This window comes from Fringilla coelebs, assembly GCF_963513975.1.
Source record: "Fringilla coelebs genome assembly, chromosome: 2".
Lineage (NCBI taxonomy): Eukaryota > Metazoa > Chordata > Aves > Passeriformes > Fringillidae > Fringilla > Fringilla coelebs.
The window spans coordinates 117,027,908-117,044,042 of record NC_140029.1 but is presented as its reverse complement, the minus strand read 5'-3'; the positions used below and the strand labels follow the sequence as shown (position 1 = coordinate 117,044,042).

General features: G+C 43.6%; 1 protein-coding gene across 4 annotated transcripts in view; it reads left to right on the top strand.

The window, feature by feature from the left end:
• Positions 1-5,620: 5,620 nt before the first annotated feature.
• Positions 5,621-16,135, top strand: part of SYNJ1 (synaptojanin 1) — a 49,241-nt gene continuing 38,726 nt past the window's right edge. For all 4 annotated transcript variants that reach the window (XM_084200893.1, XM_084200892.1, XM_084200895.1 and 1 more), the window contains exons 1-4: positions 5,621-5,709; positions 6,984-7,129; positions 13,715-13,801; positions 14,198-14,465. In XM_084200893.1, the coding sequence (XP_084057019.1) occupies positions 7,006-7,129; positions 13,715-13,801; positions 14,198-14,465 (479 nt within the window). In that variant the 5' untranslated portion in view covers positions 5,621-5,709; positions 6,984-7,005. The remainder of the gene's footprint in view (positions 5,710-6,983; positions 7,130-13,714; positions 13,802-14,197; positions 14,466-16,135) is intronic.

Below are 16,135 nucleotides of genomic sequence, written 5' to 3'. Positions count from 1 at the left end.
ATTTTTCATATTTATATTCCCATTTCTATTTATAACGTATATTGTTGTCTAATATTTATACCTTTGTAATTATAAATTTCAATTATATAAAAATTTATATTCTATTTTACATGTATTCCACTGCTTAGATTTATTTATACATTCTGTAACACTGACGTTATTTAGAATAGCCCCCCTGCATCTACCCCAGAAAAAGCCAAATAGAATTCCTTTGTTTTCCACTGTATTTAAATGTCTTAAAAAATTTTTACATATTTATACTCACAATGATATTTATCATTTATATTGCCATTTCATGTTACTTATATTCTATATTACATCTCTTCATATTACTTACATATGTTTATATTTATATTTTAATTACAGTTATATATCTCTATCTATTTATTATACATTTCTATATTTAGATATACATTTCTAAAATACTTATATTATTTGAAATGAAAACCCTGCCTCACACCCAATAAAAACCAAAGACACCCCTTGATTTAAATCATATTTAAACTTTAAAAATTATTTTATTTCTCATCATTCTATTTAAAATTGTTATTTATTATACTTATCGATATTATATATATGAGATTACCTATTAATATAATAATAGATAGATCATTTTTCTATTAGATATTTCTTTTACTAATATTTATTTATATCAAGTATTTATAAGTATTGGTAATACATATTATAAGTGTGAATTGACATTTTTATATTATCTATGAAAACCCAAACCTATAGCACAATAAAAACCAAAACATCCCCAATTTATTTTAACTACATTGAAACATTTTATCTTTACAATCTATTTTTATATATTCCTGCATTTATATCATAGACTAAAATTTTCATCGATTACAATGTTACAATAATACATTACACTATAGGTTTATATATTTATCTATTTGTTTTCTATATTTATGTTCACCACTATCCTATTATATTTATTTTTAAGTTTATAGTTGTTTTTATTTTAAACTATGGATCAAACCATACAAGATCACTTACCTAGCAAATCAGGACCACAGAAACGCTGCCCCTCGGTCAGCACCGGTGCGCAGCGCGCGCTCATCCCGTCGCAGCGTATCCAAACAAAACCCGTTTCTATTGCTAGCAGAACAGAGATCCCACAACATTTAACCCTGCTAAAAACTCAAAGAGCCCCAACTAGAAATGAAATTTAAAACCCCCACTAGAACTGGCCCAAAACCTCTACACATCCTAATCCTAAACTTCCTCCTAAACCAGTATCTCAAAACCAGAAAAAACTCAAAATACACACTGAAAATGAAATAACTGCCAATAAAAACAAACACCCAAAAAAAACCAAACCAACAAACCAAAAAAAAACCCAAAACAACAAAAAAACCCCCAAAAACCAAACCAACTCAGTCAATTCAAAACTGCACTACTGACTCTAAACATTACTACAAAAAGCCCCCAAAGCTCTACCTTTATGCTAACTCACAAGTAATAACCAATCATTTTAAACTGTATTCAACTGCTTTTAAACTGTATTTAAATATTTTTAGATTTATGTTTTTGATATGTTACTTGCAAAGTGGTTGTATATGATATTATAATATATTTACTATGGTACATTATTATATTATATATGATATATTCAATATTATAATGTATTTGCTATACTTAGATATATATTTGACATATAAAAATATATATACGGTATACTTTGTATTATGCATTGCATAGACTTCTATTACGTTGTATTTATTTATATTTATATACAGTATTTATACATATATATATTTATATAAATCGCATGGAATAAGTTACATTTATTTATATACACTGTTTTCCCCCTTACATTTAAAATAGAATGTAGGTATTCCCCGTCACCCCTCTGATATCCCTAACAGGCTGGAAAGGGGGGACCGGGAGAGAGGGGCGATAGCAGGGGATGAGAAAGGGCAGGCGGGGAGGTCGGGCTGTGGAGGAAAGCGGGAGGGAAAGGGAAAGCTCGCGAGGGGGGTAGAGGGAGGGTGGACAGAGTAGGGGGAGAGGAGGAACGGAAGGGAGTAGCTGGATAGGGACAGGACAGGAAGGAGCCGGGTTTGTGGCGGGAGAGGGAAACGGGGGAAAGGGAGCGAGAGAAGGCGAATACGGGGAGGAGGAAGGAGGGGTAGAGAGAGGGACAGGCGGGGAAACCCCACACAGCCCCGGCTGCACCCCGAGCCCGCCCCGGCCTGCCCGGGACGGTGCGCTGGGCGGAGCTCGGCTCGGTGACACTCGGCTCCGTTCGTCCACATTCAGCCATTATCGGCTAAACTCGGCTAAACTCGGCTGCTCTCGGCTGCATTCGGCTGGATTCGCCTCTCTGGAGGAGTTCCGCTCGGCCGAACTCGCCGCCGCTCGCTCCGTTCGGATCAGCTCGGCTCGCTTCGGCTGAACTCGGAGCCTCTCGCTCTGTTCGGATCAGCTCGGCACGTTTCGGCTGAACTCGGAGCCGCTCGCTCTGTTCGGATCAGCTCGGCACGTTTCGGCTGAACTCGGAGCCGCTCGTTTCGTTCGGATCAGCTCGGCTCTCTTCGGCTGAACTCGGAGCCGCTCGTTTCGTTCGGATCAGCTCGGCTCTCTTCGGCTGAACTCGGAGTCGCTCGCTCCGTTCGCCGCAGCTCGGCTCGGCTCGGCTCCCTAAAGAAACCGAAAGAAAAAGTTATACTTCTGTTTCCACAAAAAATAAAACCACACGAGATTCCTACTCATTGTGTCAAACCTTATTTAAAACACAACAAAAAAACCCACCATAAATAATTCCACAACCAAAACAAAACATATAAGTAATACTAAAACCACACATCCGAATACAGAGTTTACTGGTCACCAGTTCTAAAAATCCATTTTCTACATACCTTGTTTTTATACCTCTTAATACCTAACCTGCTCCCTCATAAACTTTAAATTGTAAATCAAAATATCTTATACATAAAAAACTCTTAAAATACAATTTATGCACTCTCGCACAAATTACAGTTAAACCACAATTAAAATTACTAAAATGATTACCAAAAAAAATCTTGTATACTATTTAGTTACAAAAAGAAACAAACAAAAACCCATAACACCACAAAAAAGTTACTTGAAAGTATTAAAAAATATAATTTAAAACAATTAACATGAATTAGACTCAACATAACACCACAATAAAAAACTAACATAATCACTTCAACACAAATTTATTTCTCAATATCAGTTCCCATGCCGAACTGGATTGGACGGCCAGTTGCTGATGGGGTCTCGGTGTAATACCACTGGATCGAAGCGCACAAAGGAGAGCGGAGGCTGAGAGATGCAGCAGAAAGCGAGACCTGCGCAACACCAACCGCTTCCATCCGGGGGCCACTGCTCACCTTGCCCACTTACCTTCACTCCTCCTGCTTCACTTCCTAAAAATAAAGGCAAAGAACAGTGCTGTAAACTCATAGTCACCATGAACGCTTCCCCTGCAAAGGCAAACGGTGTCGGACCCTTTGAGCATCTCAGCACCGTGTGACTTTTCCTTTGCATGGCCTAAGGGCCCCCCTCTCCCACATGCCCGCCCCCAAAGCGGCCACTCCAAAGGCCCTCCCAGCACCTCGCTTTCATCCCCTCTGGGTTACATAGCCCTCGACTTATCTCTTGGACGTCGGAAGATGGCAATCCATGTCTGGTGCAAAGGAAGGCCGCCTCGCCCGCTGGGAATTTCCCGCAGTCACGGGGCTACGTTTGGAGGCTGACACTTGCAGAGCTGAGCTCTTTGCCGCCCTATTGCCACTGAACCGACCAACCACAGCCTCCGTCAGGGCTGTGAGCATCCCGGGTTGCGGACTACAGGCATCCCTGGGTGGGCTGGGGTGGGAATTTCCTGGTTATCCCTGAGGGGATTACCTGTGGACCCTAACCCTGCACTATTGCACCCTGCTTAGGCTTAACTTTACAGTTACTGCAGGCACCTGTGGGGGGTTCTGTCATTGTCTTGCATTGGAGTTGCTGTTTAGGGTATGGGTTAGGGGTGGGGTGAAGGCTGGTACACCTGTATGCTATGTTATATCCTAATCAGTACCCTTTATATTTGCTGTGTGCTCTCTATCCCTTGAGTTGTTCACCTCCAAAGTCTCTCTCTGTCACTGTCAAGCCCATTTTCCCTTTGTTCCTTTGTTCCCAGCCTCTCATTTACTGTTTCTGGCCCCTGGTATCTGCCTATCACCCTCGAGCCCCGGCTTTGCTGTTCGAGATGCCATCTGCCTCAGCTTCTCGGGTGGTGTTTAAGTTAAGGGATAGGGGAGGAGTGAGGACTGGTGTACCTCTTCTCTACCTGATATCGTAACCTGTACCCCATAATTTCGCTGTGTGCTCTCCAGCCCTTTATTTCTCTCTGTTCCTCAGCCTGTAGCGTACCACCTCCCCAAGCCCGCCAGCATCATACTACGCTGCCAGCCCGGACGTTATCTCCACTAAAAAAATGATAACGGAGGGGCGTGACCTGTGACGTGTTTTACGTCACAGAGGGGCGGGGTACTCGGGGGCGGGGCGATGACGTAACGGGGGGCTGGGCAATGTTACTATAAGATGGCGCGCGGGGTAGGGGCGTAGGGATGTGCTGGTGCCGTCGCGCGGGGGGCGGGAGCGACGTTGTTCTCTGGAGCCTCCAAACAGATCCTAGTGCCTGGCAAAATGCCAGCTCCAGCACGGTCTGCACCCAAAGCTTGGTCATGAGCATTGCCTTGGAGATCGGATGGGACCACGGCAAAAAGAAAAACCCCGCTGGGAGGAGGAACTAAAACCTCCTCGGGGCCGGGGAGCGCGCAGGCTGTAGGGGTGGTGGAGCGGGATCTGCGGGCAGTTCCGCTTCTGCCCAGTCCCGTGTCCGCCCTACAGCGCCGAACGTAGGGGTCGCTCTCTTCAGCCCCCCTCTTCCTGCCGTGCCAAAATCGGGGACAATCCTCTTGGTTCGGGCGGCTGTGGAGTCTGCCTCCGGAACTCAGACTCTGCTGAGCTACACGAGCGGCTGGGGGTAGTGGGCTTGTCCAGCTGGAGAAGAGACTGAGCTGAGAACTCTTTAGGGGTCTGCAGGTCTCTCCTGAGGGCCAGCTCTGCACTCTAGGAGCAGTGATAGGACCCAGGGAATGGCTGGAGCTCTGTCAAGGCAGGGTTAGGCTGAGTATCGGGAAAAGTTATTCTCCCAGAGAGTGCTGGGCACCGCCCAGGCTCCTTGGGGCATTCTGAGGCTGCCAGAGCTCCAGGAGCGTTCGGACAGCGCTGTCAGAGATGCACGGGGTGGGACTGTTGGGGTGTCTGTGCAGGGACAGGGGTTGGACGCGATGCTCCTTGTGGGTCCCTTCCAACTCGGGATATCCCACGGCTCTATTTCATGACTGCAGCTAGCAAGACGCCGGCTTCATACGGCTCCCAGCCGAGCCGAGGCGCTGTGAGTATGGCAGCCCTTTGCCCGGCGCGGTGACTCGAAGGCGGCTCCGTCGACACGGCTGTTCCTGAGCCTGTCCCTCGGATTCTGCTCCTCGTGATACTCCCGCAGCGGGACTCGGGCCTGCCTGTCCTCGGTTTGTTTAAGCCACAGCTCCGTCCCACCTCTGCCCAGCGCCCGCCCCCCGGCACCTCCCCTCCGGGGCGGGCGGCGCAGTGCGGAAGGAAGGACGCGGGGCCGGGAGGAAGCGGATCCCGCCGGCTCCGCGGCACCGGGCGGGGCGGCGGACGGTGAGCGCGGCGGTACCGCGGGCCGGCCCGGGGCTCGGGGGGGGCTCCTGCGGGATAGGCGGGCGCTGCCAGGCGTGTCCCTGCGCCGTGCGGGAATGTGGCGGGCGGCGGGCGCCCCGCGGCTTGGCCGAGCCCTGAGCCCGCAGGGCGCGGCGGGGTCGGGGGGAGGCCGGAGCGGGGATTGCGTGCTGCTCCGGAGGTCACGGAGCTGCCGGCAAGGAAGGGCGGGAGGCCCCGCTCCGGAATGAGAAATCCTCGTTCTCTGCGTTTTGCCGATCCTTAGCACGGAAATTGGGCTGCTCTCGCATTTGTTTATGGTTTGCTGCAGTGTGAGAGTTCCGTGGGTTTTTTTTGGATCTCACTCCTGTGTGGCTGGCCGGCAGCGTCACCAGTACGACACTGCGATGTTTCAGCCGCCGCAGGGCAGGGTTTAAATCCGAGTCAAACGCTGCTTTCGTTAAAAAGGGGGGGGGGGGGGAACCGAAGATAGGTTGACATTTTTGTACGGTCCTTTAAAATGTCTTGACGGCTTCAGTGTTTAAAATATACTGTCCTTTTGTACGAGGGCAGAATTAGTAAAATAGATCTAAAAATTGAAGGCTCTCCCTCTGCTTTTGGCACTGGTCTACCATTAAGGTGGTTGCTACTCTTCCATGTTGCTGAAAGCTGGAAAACCTTTTTTTTTTTTTTTTTTTTTTTTTAATTTTACCTGCAAGTAATAATGTTTATCGGGTTTAGGGAAAGAAATTTAAACTAAAATAGAGTAGGATTAGATTTAGGTATGTTCCCTGAGAAGGTGGGGAGGCCCTGAGACAGGGTGCCCTGAGAAGCTGTGGCTACCCCATCCCTGGAAGTATCCAAGGCTGAGTTGGATGGGGCTTGGATTATCCTGGGAGACTGGAATGTGTCCCTGCCCATGGCAGGGGGGTGGAACTGGATGAACTTTAGGGTCCCTTCCAACACAAACCAGTGTGGGATTCTGTAAAATTCTAGTTGTCTTAAACAAGCTTTTAAATAAATGCAGATTTTGAAAGGCATTTCTCTAGGTAGTTCTGGTTTTGAAACACTCTTATGCTATCTTTAGGTAATCCCTGTATTTTTTTTGGATGTAGATAAACTAAGTGTCATGAGGTAAAAAGAGGGAGCAGGGGGTTTTGTTGTTAGTTTTTGCAAAACATGTTAAATCCCTAGGAAAGGTCGTGGGTCAAACCAGCTTTGCGGGAGGTGTCTGGGAGCACTGGGAGGTGTCACTAACATGGTCTTGTGTTGGCCAGGGCTGCCCGTGTGTGAGGCGAAATGGCTTTCAGTAAAGGATACCGAGTCTATCACAAGCTGGATCCACTTCCCTTCAGCGTGATTGTGGAAACCAGGAACAGAGAAGAATGTCTCATGTTTGAGTCCGGAGCTGTGGCTGTCCTCTGTGAGTCCATCTGTTTTGATAACTACCGTGTTAGGGTTAGAAAGGTGGCAGATTGACATGGGGTGAGCCATTTTATGTTGGGGATGGAAAGAAGGAACTCTTCTGTTTTTCTGTTTGCGAATGGAGAGGCTTCTGATTTAAATGAGAAAAGAGACATTTTCTTATCTTCATCTGTTGAGAGAGAATTTTGCACATTTCATTACATTTCTTTATACGTCTATATTTTTATGTCTATTAAATTTTCTTATAATTGCCTCCAATATCACCTTGTGTCTTGGGTTCTGGACAACCCTATTTTGAACATGTGATAACTCATTGGTGAGCTAATTCTGATGTTGCATTTCATAGCAATAAATTCTGTGTTCTTAAATGTAATATCATAATTTGGTTTTATCTCATTTTGTGTGGTTTTTGATTTTTAGTTTTTTTTTGTCCCTGTATTTAACCTCCCTCAAGACTTAGTCTTGCTTTGTCTTGTAATAAAATGAGTAATATTTGGAGCAAGATGTCTTGCCTTGCAAAGTTATTTTTACACGTTTTAAGTGAAAAATGCATGAGCTATTTCCCTAAATTTTTGCCCCCTCCCTTTTTTTGTTGGAGAACACTAAAATGAGAAGTGCTGAAGAGAAGCATAGGGCCCATACACAGACTTTTAAAATACATAAAATTATAAAATATGTTTGTTTTCTTAAGGAAGTCAAAGCACCTGGTTGCACAGCTTTTCTGAGCTCGATTTTGGCTCTTCTGTAGAAAGCTTTTATTCCATGGAAGTAGTTTTCTCCCTAGCCAGCACCTGTTAGAGGCTTGGCAATGACTGACATGGTTGCTGCAGCTGTATGATTGTCCGGGTCAACAGTGGGTGCTTTTCTCCTATTTTTAAAATTCTGCCTTTTTTTTTTCCTGGTACAGCTTCTTCTTACTATCTAAGTAATCCTCTTGACTTTGGTAGCAGTATCCATAAGGCACTGTGGTGTGGACTGGGAATAAGTGTCCAGTCATAAGGGTAGCAAACAGATTTAGTGCAGGCCATAAAGTGTTTTGAAGATTTGTGGAACAGGTTGTTTTATCCTGTGTTGAGTAATTTTGGAACATGCTTGAGCTACTTAAGGGCTGACAGATGAAAAATTATTTATTCCTGAAGGTTATGCTCAAAAAGGGCAGTAAGTCACTTCTTGTGCCAGGATACACTGCAGGCACCTGGATAAATAGCCTTTCCTAAAAACGAAAACCTATTTCCAAGTTCTTGCCCTTACCTAGCAGAGGAAGGCAGACCTGAAGAAGTTTGCAAGCCTCTCTCCTCTTGGGTTCTGTACTTACTGATAGCTCATTATTAATCTGCAAAGCACTGTCCTTGGAATTCTAATTGGTAGGTTACGTCACAGCAAATGTTCATACTCAGCTGGAAGTAGTTACTGAGTATTGTTTTCAGTGAGCTTAACCAGGAAACTGGTTACTCTTTTTCTGTCTGGTACATGAGCATAGTTTTCCACTGAATATTTAGCAGTGGCATTTTTCGTTAATTCCCTCTGTTTTATTTCCATATAATTCCCTAAATTCTTTAGGTGCTCGTACTTTTCTTAATGGTCGGAAGATCACAATCTTAAACTGGCAGCAGAAAAGGCCCAGGAGTCCCCTAGCTCAGGTTTCTTTCTTTTCTTTTTCTGCTTGCTGTTCCCTTCTAGTATCTGTTCTTTTTAATGCATATTTAAAGGAGTATAATTATTACTGCTTGGGAAGATTTGTGAAGTGTTACTTCTCTGTCTCACTGGTCATATCACAGAATCCAGCCAGAAGATTCCAGTCTGTATATGTACAAACTTACAGGTATTTGTACAAATAATTGACCAAGTTAATGCAATACTTCTGTCCCTTGGTCAAGATTTCCTATGTTTGTAAAATATGTGTGAATAGATAGAAAAATGGTCAGGTCAAGTATATATCAATTTAAATCCAGAACAGCATCACTTTAAACTATCAAAAACTTCTGGCTTTTGATGATGGTGCTACCACTTCTTAGACTACAAAAATTGACAATACTGACCTCAAAACTGTGAGACATTTTCCCCAAATATTTTAATGAATACTGGAGATGAAGTAGCTTGTTTAGCCTTATACCTGGATCATAGTTCTTACCTGTGTGTAGAGTGGATAATCCATGCACAGCCTAGTGGAATACATTTTAGCATTAAAACTGATTCACGTGGCACAGTTCTGAGAGCCTTAGTGGACTGCACCTCCTGAAATATCCATGTACAGAAATTTGGCTTTGAAATGGGCTAAGAGAACGGAGTGGAAGCTTACTGATCCTTTAAACATCATCTTAGAGGAAGCACATCTGTCATTGTGCTGAGGGAAGGATAACTGTGTTAACCTTCTTCCCCGTGCCCTCGGTGAGGCTCTGCGAGATGATTCAGAGGATTCAGTTCAGCCTCGGCAGGAAATGCTGCCCGGCTCAGGTGGTGGGTGATTTTTCAGCGTGTGTGCCATGTGCTGTGCCAGTCAGCCAGGTCGGAGGGGAGCAAGGAAGAGGGTTGAAGGGATGGTTCGAAGGTGGTGGTTGTGTAACCACTCTGTCTGACCGTGGGAGCAGCCCAGGCCACGCTTCTCCAAGAGGTGAATTCTGTGTGAATTATCTAATGATGCTGTGACTGAAACACCTGAGCCATACTTTGCTTTCCTTTGTGCATTTAACACCTCTTTGGTCGGCACAGTCCTGGTATTGGGTTATTGGAGTGTGGGGGATCCTTCTCAAAGCCTGGTGAGGGCACCTGGGGTTTAAATGTCAGCAGCTTCACTGCTGATTTGTTTGGAATTTAGTGGGAAGGTGTCATGGATCTGTTTTTCTTACTTTCCATGTGAAATGGGCAGTGTATGTGTTCTTTGAAATAGGATTCTCTGAGCTGTCTTACCTGGAAAGCTTTCCCTGACTGGGCAGGAGTGTGTTCTCTCTCCCTCTCCCTGCTGGTGAGTCATCCCAAATGAGTGGTAAGCTGTCTTTGCTCCTGTCGCCTGCCACAGAGAACATTCTGTCTGGGAAAACACGGAGCTGTGAGCGTCAGGCGCATCCTTGGGCTTCAGTGTCACAGCAGGGCTGAGGAGAGGGCAGATGTGAGCAGGAGGAGGCACAGGGCACACCTGGGCTCCCTGGAGCTGAAGTGAGAGCTGTAGTAGCCTGTGTGTGGCAGGCACCCTGATAGCTGTGCACTGCCACCGGTAGCAGTGCTGCTCAGACCGCTTCTTAGTAAGGAAATTCTTCCACGCAGGTCAGCCAAGGTGGTCTCAGCAGGCCCTGAAAAGCAATCTGGCAGGGTTTTCTCATCCCCAGTATCCTGAGCTGGGCCAGTACTAGGGGTGTGTCAAAAAAAGAGGTATCAAAAGTAATAAAATAGTTCTTTGGTTGGTTAATTTAATAGATGTAAGTGGTGGCTCTGTTCTGATTTTAATGTCTCCTCTGTGGTAATATTTGAGTGTTAGCTTTGATTTAAATACCAAAAATCTAACAGTCCTAATTTGACAAAACCCTTGAAAACCTTAGTCTTAAAAGGTCAAAACCGAATTGTGTTCCTAAATTTTTCACTTTTTTTTTCAGATATTTTAGATTCTAAACCTTTTAAAATGACAGTTGTGTGGACTTTGTCTTGCCTAATGTAAGTTAGAAGTCTTGGGTCTGAAGGAAATGCTCATAACTTCAGGATTGTGGTTTTGTTCCCAGCTCAGAGTCCCATACTCTACCTGTAAACTGTAGTCACTAACTTGAAATGTGCTGTCTCATGGCCTCCTGCGAGCGTACCAAGAGGAGAACCCAGCCAGAGAAAGCCTACATGGTGACTTTCAATGTGATCTGAACCTTTTAGTTGTTAAAACTGGGAAATTGATTTCTGGATCTGGGATGAAGCAGAATACATCTTGAACCAGATTATCCTGAAAACAGGATTGTTGATGGGGTTCCATTTCTGTTAAACTGGTAGGGCTGATGTATTCCCTTCAAAATAATTGAATTGTTCACCTTTCTTGTGAGAGTCTGTGATTGAGAAGGTGTGCTTTTTACAGATGGCATTTTAAAATGCTGTTGCCTGTTAATCCTTAATAAACAGTGACTTGAAATTTTGTTGTTTTTCTCTTGACGCTGCAAATGGGGCTTTCTCCAGAAGTACATCACCAATTGATTTGAAAATCACTTTCTAAGTGTTGTGATTTTGTGCAGTTTTTTGTTAGTTTGGTTTGGGTTTCTTTATTGCTTAACAGTGATCATGAAAGGATAAAATCTTTCTGGTTTTGGAGGGCTGAAGATAGGGTTCAGTAGGACTGGTGCCTTGGGCTCTTAGAGAGCAGACTTTGGCCTGGTCAGGAGACTGGGTAAGAGTCCCTTGGGAAGAGAATGGCAAGGAGTGTGGTGAAGCTGTGTCTTCCTGATTTCATCTTGGTTTTCAAAAGCTTCAAGTGCTTTTCTTTGATGTTGTAACACTCCTGACCACAGGAAATTCCTTGTTGGGCACTGCCTGAAAAGCAGAAGCCTGGGGTCGGTGAGCATGGACCAGGGCAGGATGGAGGAAATGATGCCATATTTGACATTTTCCTATGTAAACTTTGGCCTTAAAAAATCGAGATGGGCAAAGTGCAGGCAGTGTGAGAGAGAAACACTTAGATGGTCACTGTGGAAAAGCTTTGAGTTCACACTGAATTGGGTTGCATGTAAATAAAAAACATGGCATGAAATGCTTTTAGTTGGTTCTTGGGCACTTTAAGAAAATAGTAATTGACTAGCCACAATAAGTTGCTCTATTTTTATTTGGTTAGTTGGTTGGTGTTGCAACCCATTGCTGCTCTATTAGCCTTTGTTGGCCTTTTTTGTTGGTCTGAATTTGCAAAGCCCATGTTACTTAATTTACTTTGGGCATTTACTTATTAAGGCTTAACAAGGATATCCAGCATTCTCTGCAATGGAAAAAGAATAAATCCATGTAAGACAGAAAAGGCATTGTTCGGACATGTCACTAAATCCCAGCAGGCACCTATAAGAAAAATCCTGCAAGAAGTTTGAAACAAAACCCGATCTTTCCATAATAATTTCAAATATGTAGGGAGAACACGGCAGCTTTCTGGATATGGAAAACTGTGTTTAGAAGAGTACATTGGTATCATTAAATCCTTTCTCAGAAACAGATTGAAGGAACCAGGGTCTCAAGTTTAGAAGTTCTTTCCAGCCCAATGGTTTACTGGTTAAGAAAAACACAGTTTGTTGGTGATGCTGACAAAAAGTTTTTAGATTAGCTGTAGGTTCTTAACACTCGCCCTGGGTGAGGACTTTAGAAATACATCCTCATGCTGCTATAAAACTATTTTTATTACATCTGTATTACAGGAATATTAGTGCAATAAGGTAAAGAAACTTTTAAAAAGTCCACTGAATAAAACATTGAATGGGGTTGGATTTCAGGATGTGGTTAAATAATTGTTTAATCTATTTTAAATTGTCTGATCCACTTTAATAAAAGAGCTGGAGGATATTTGAACAGAAGCATACTGTCTGTGCACAGGCAGGTCTATACTAATCTTAGGAGATGCTTGTGTGGAAGAGCAATTCTAAGTAAAATGAAGGTTTTTATTCTAAATAAAATAGAGGTTTTATTCTAAATGATGTAGCTAGTGTGAGAGAGAACACAGCAGAATGCCAGGGCAGATGGGCATTTTGATTTACTCTTCTTCATGTCATGTCCTGAGGTTTTTAGTGTCAAAGCAAAATGGTGCTGATTGTTGGTAACCGTGGAATCTTGATCCCTGCAGATCCAGTGGCAAGGCTGGAATTGTTGATGTTGCCCTTCTGGTGCAGTCTTGGTCGTGAGCAAAAGCTCAGGATGGGTGGGATCCTGCTGCTCTGCAGCCAGGCTTGTGGGCCTGACTTGTTACAGTGCTGATGAAAGGGCTAAAATACACATTTAACTCCCAGGACAGCAATGGCAGATAGACTTAAATTTCTTCTAAAATATGACAGGGTTGTTTTGTGGTTTTTTTTTCAAAACTGTCTGTGAAAATTGTGTCTTGCTCATTCATCCAAGACATGGCTTTTAAATACCAGTTTTTGTGAACCTGCAAGAGTTTTGATCTGCTTGGAATATATCTAAGATAGTTAAAATGGACTTGTGATAGTCTTGTTCAGAGATAATACTGCCACATGATGGTTTTATTCTTGGACGAAAAGGGTAATTTTTTTTTCCATCAAAGAAGTGACATTAAGCACTAATTTTAATTACAGAAGAGCATTCTCAGTTGTCTTATTTGTCTGCGCTGTACATGCTTTTTATAATGAGATGATGTTGTTAAAAATGCCAGTCTTCTCCTTTAATATCACTTGGAGTTTTGCTTTTTTGTTGCTTAAAAACATAGCACGATCATACTTTGTCACAGAATCAAACCCTCGTTTTCCATTATAAAGTGCCATATGCTCATACATTTTGATTTCTTTCCAGAAGCGTCACGTAAGCGCTGCTTTTGTAATCCCTCAGGTTTTCAGTTTGGAGTGTCTCATTCTTGCTGCCATAGTGTTGGCGCTTTTACATCAGCAAATCTTTCATTTTCTCTCCACAGCCTCTGCAGAAAAAGACACAATCAAAAATACGTACTCCAAAGTCATGGATGCATATGGGCTCTTGGGAGTGTTAAGATTGAACCTCGGTGAGTCAAATATGTAAAATCTTAATTTTTTATTTGGGGCAGAATACTGTGCTGTGCCTGTAAGACTGGATCTTTGCAACAGGAACAGGGCCTATTTTTTCCTAGTTGTTTGTTTGGTTTGATTTTTTTTTCCTTTGCAGACTAACTTGCAAATTTGGAGCACTCCCAGAAATGAGGGAGTGGACAAAAATAACTTCTGTTTTTGCAATCCCTGCTCTTTGCAGAGTAGTTTCTCCTTTTCTTCTGTAGCGCTTGGGAGTGTGTTCTTGGCATTAGCTCTCTTTGTACGTTTTTCAAGCAAACTGGGTTGGGCTTGTGAGCCTTTAGCACGTGAATGAATCGGCATCTGCTCTGCTGAGATCCGTTCTGTTCCCTGTGCCCTTTCTTGTTTTGCAGGAGACACGCTGTTGCATTACCTGGTTCTGGTAACAGGATGCATGTCTGTGGGGAAGATTCAGGACTCTGAGGTTTTCCGGGTTACTTCCACGGAGTTCGTGTCCCTGCGAGTGGACCCCACGGACGAGGATCGCATTTCCGAAGTGCGCAAAGTGCTGAACTCTGGCAACTTTTATTTCGCGTGGTCTGCGACTGGTGTCAGCTTAGACCTGAGCCTCAGTGCCCACCGCAGCATGCAGGAGCACACCACTGACAACAGGTTCTTCTGGTGAGTTCAGAATTGGTTCAGCAGCATTACACGATGAATTCTTCTGCAAAATAATGCCTGCCAAGTTTTTATCCTTGCTTTTCCCAGCTCTCTTACGTGTACATCTTTCTCCCACAAGCCTTGACATTGACTAGCATTACTTGAACTCTAAGGGCAGAAGCATATTACGAATGACAGGGTGTTTCTGTGACCATTTGGAAGTTTTTTAATTGGAAGGCACAGATTTTTCACTGCTTGTATTGCATTTTCCTCAGAACATCTCCTGTGGTGTTGTGTTTCAGTTTTGGTGCCTCCTAATTCTTCATCAGTTGTCAGTTTTTTAAATGGGTGTGGTTATGAAACTTCAAAGGAAAAAAATTACTGTTTTTTGGAATTTCTGGATTATAAAATGGTGTGATGTTTATAGATAGATTCCAAGGGGGTTTCCAACATATGAAAGCATTTCAGAAGTTTTGTTACTCAAGAGATTGTGATATGGCAGGTTTTGTTGAGACAGCAGGTAGGCTCCACTACAAAGTGGGCTTTGCTTGCCTGCTGCACTCGCTATCCTTTCACTGGATATTTTTGAATAAAGTACTGTTTTCACACAAAGACTTTTTGGTAAGATGAATACTGCTCTTTTGGTTGATCAGCAGCTTAAAATAATGCCAGTAATGCATGCTGATATGTCAGAAATTCTGTTCCCTTCAGCCTTTGTTAAAATTGCTCTGTGTGTCCATGAATCTTGGTAGGGTGCTGAAGACTTGGCTGTACACTGTTAGGACAGGTGAAAAGCTACATCCATTCCCCTCTTATGGCCAAAATCCACCCAAACAGCTCCAGCATAGGAGCCAATGCTTCTCTAGTCTTAGCTGCTCTTTTGGTCAGGTAGAGGAATCTGATCAGAGTGAAATACAAGAAAAAATTAAGGTAGGAAATAAGCTCAGATCTTCAGAAACATTATTTCCTTGATGTAGGTGTACAGGGGTTGTAGAAACCTTGCTGTTTGTCTGTGCATCTGGAAAAAGACTTGACTCTCCAATGATCAGTCAGTACATCAGGGCTTGAGAAATGATGCCTGTTGACCCTGTCAAAGTTAGCTGGGCTGATTCTGACCCTTCTTGTCGAACTTTGGTAGTTACCTGGTTCTGTGTGGTTTTTAACAAGGACCCATCTTCCCAGGAGGTAGGTGGACAGTTCAGATTCCAAGGTCTAGAAATGTAACCACTGAAAGTCAACAGGAAGTATTCTGCATACGTACTTCAGTGAGCTTCCTGGGGATTTTCCTGTACCGAACATCTAGGCTCAGAGTGCGCAGGGAAAGAATATTGTTTGGATTCCGTGTCCTATTATAATGCACCTGTATATTTAGGATGAAAAGGCTAAAATTAGAGCTTCCAGTGTTATAATGAGCATGCTGTTTGCAATTCCAGTAGAGTTTTCTGGGTAGAGACACAACCAGACATCTTCCTGGAGTTGGCTTTTCTTTGCTGTGCAGAAAACTTTGCTCCTTTTTTTATACAAGTGAATGTTTCCAAAGAAGATCAAAAGCCAAGCCCCACTAGAGTGAGGCAAACAAAAACTTTCCCAAAACCTGAACTTTAATCTTTCTTACTTAATAGAGCATTGATTAATGCTGGTAAGTGCACAGGTACCTTCAAACTGTGGATCTTCCTTTCATGTGAGCAGTA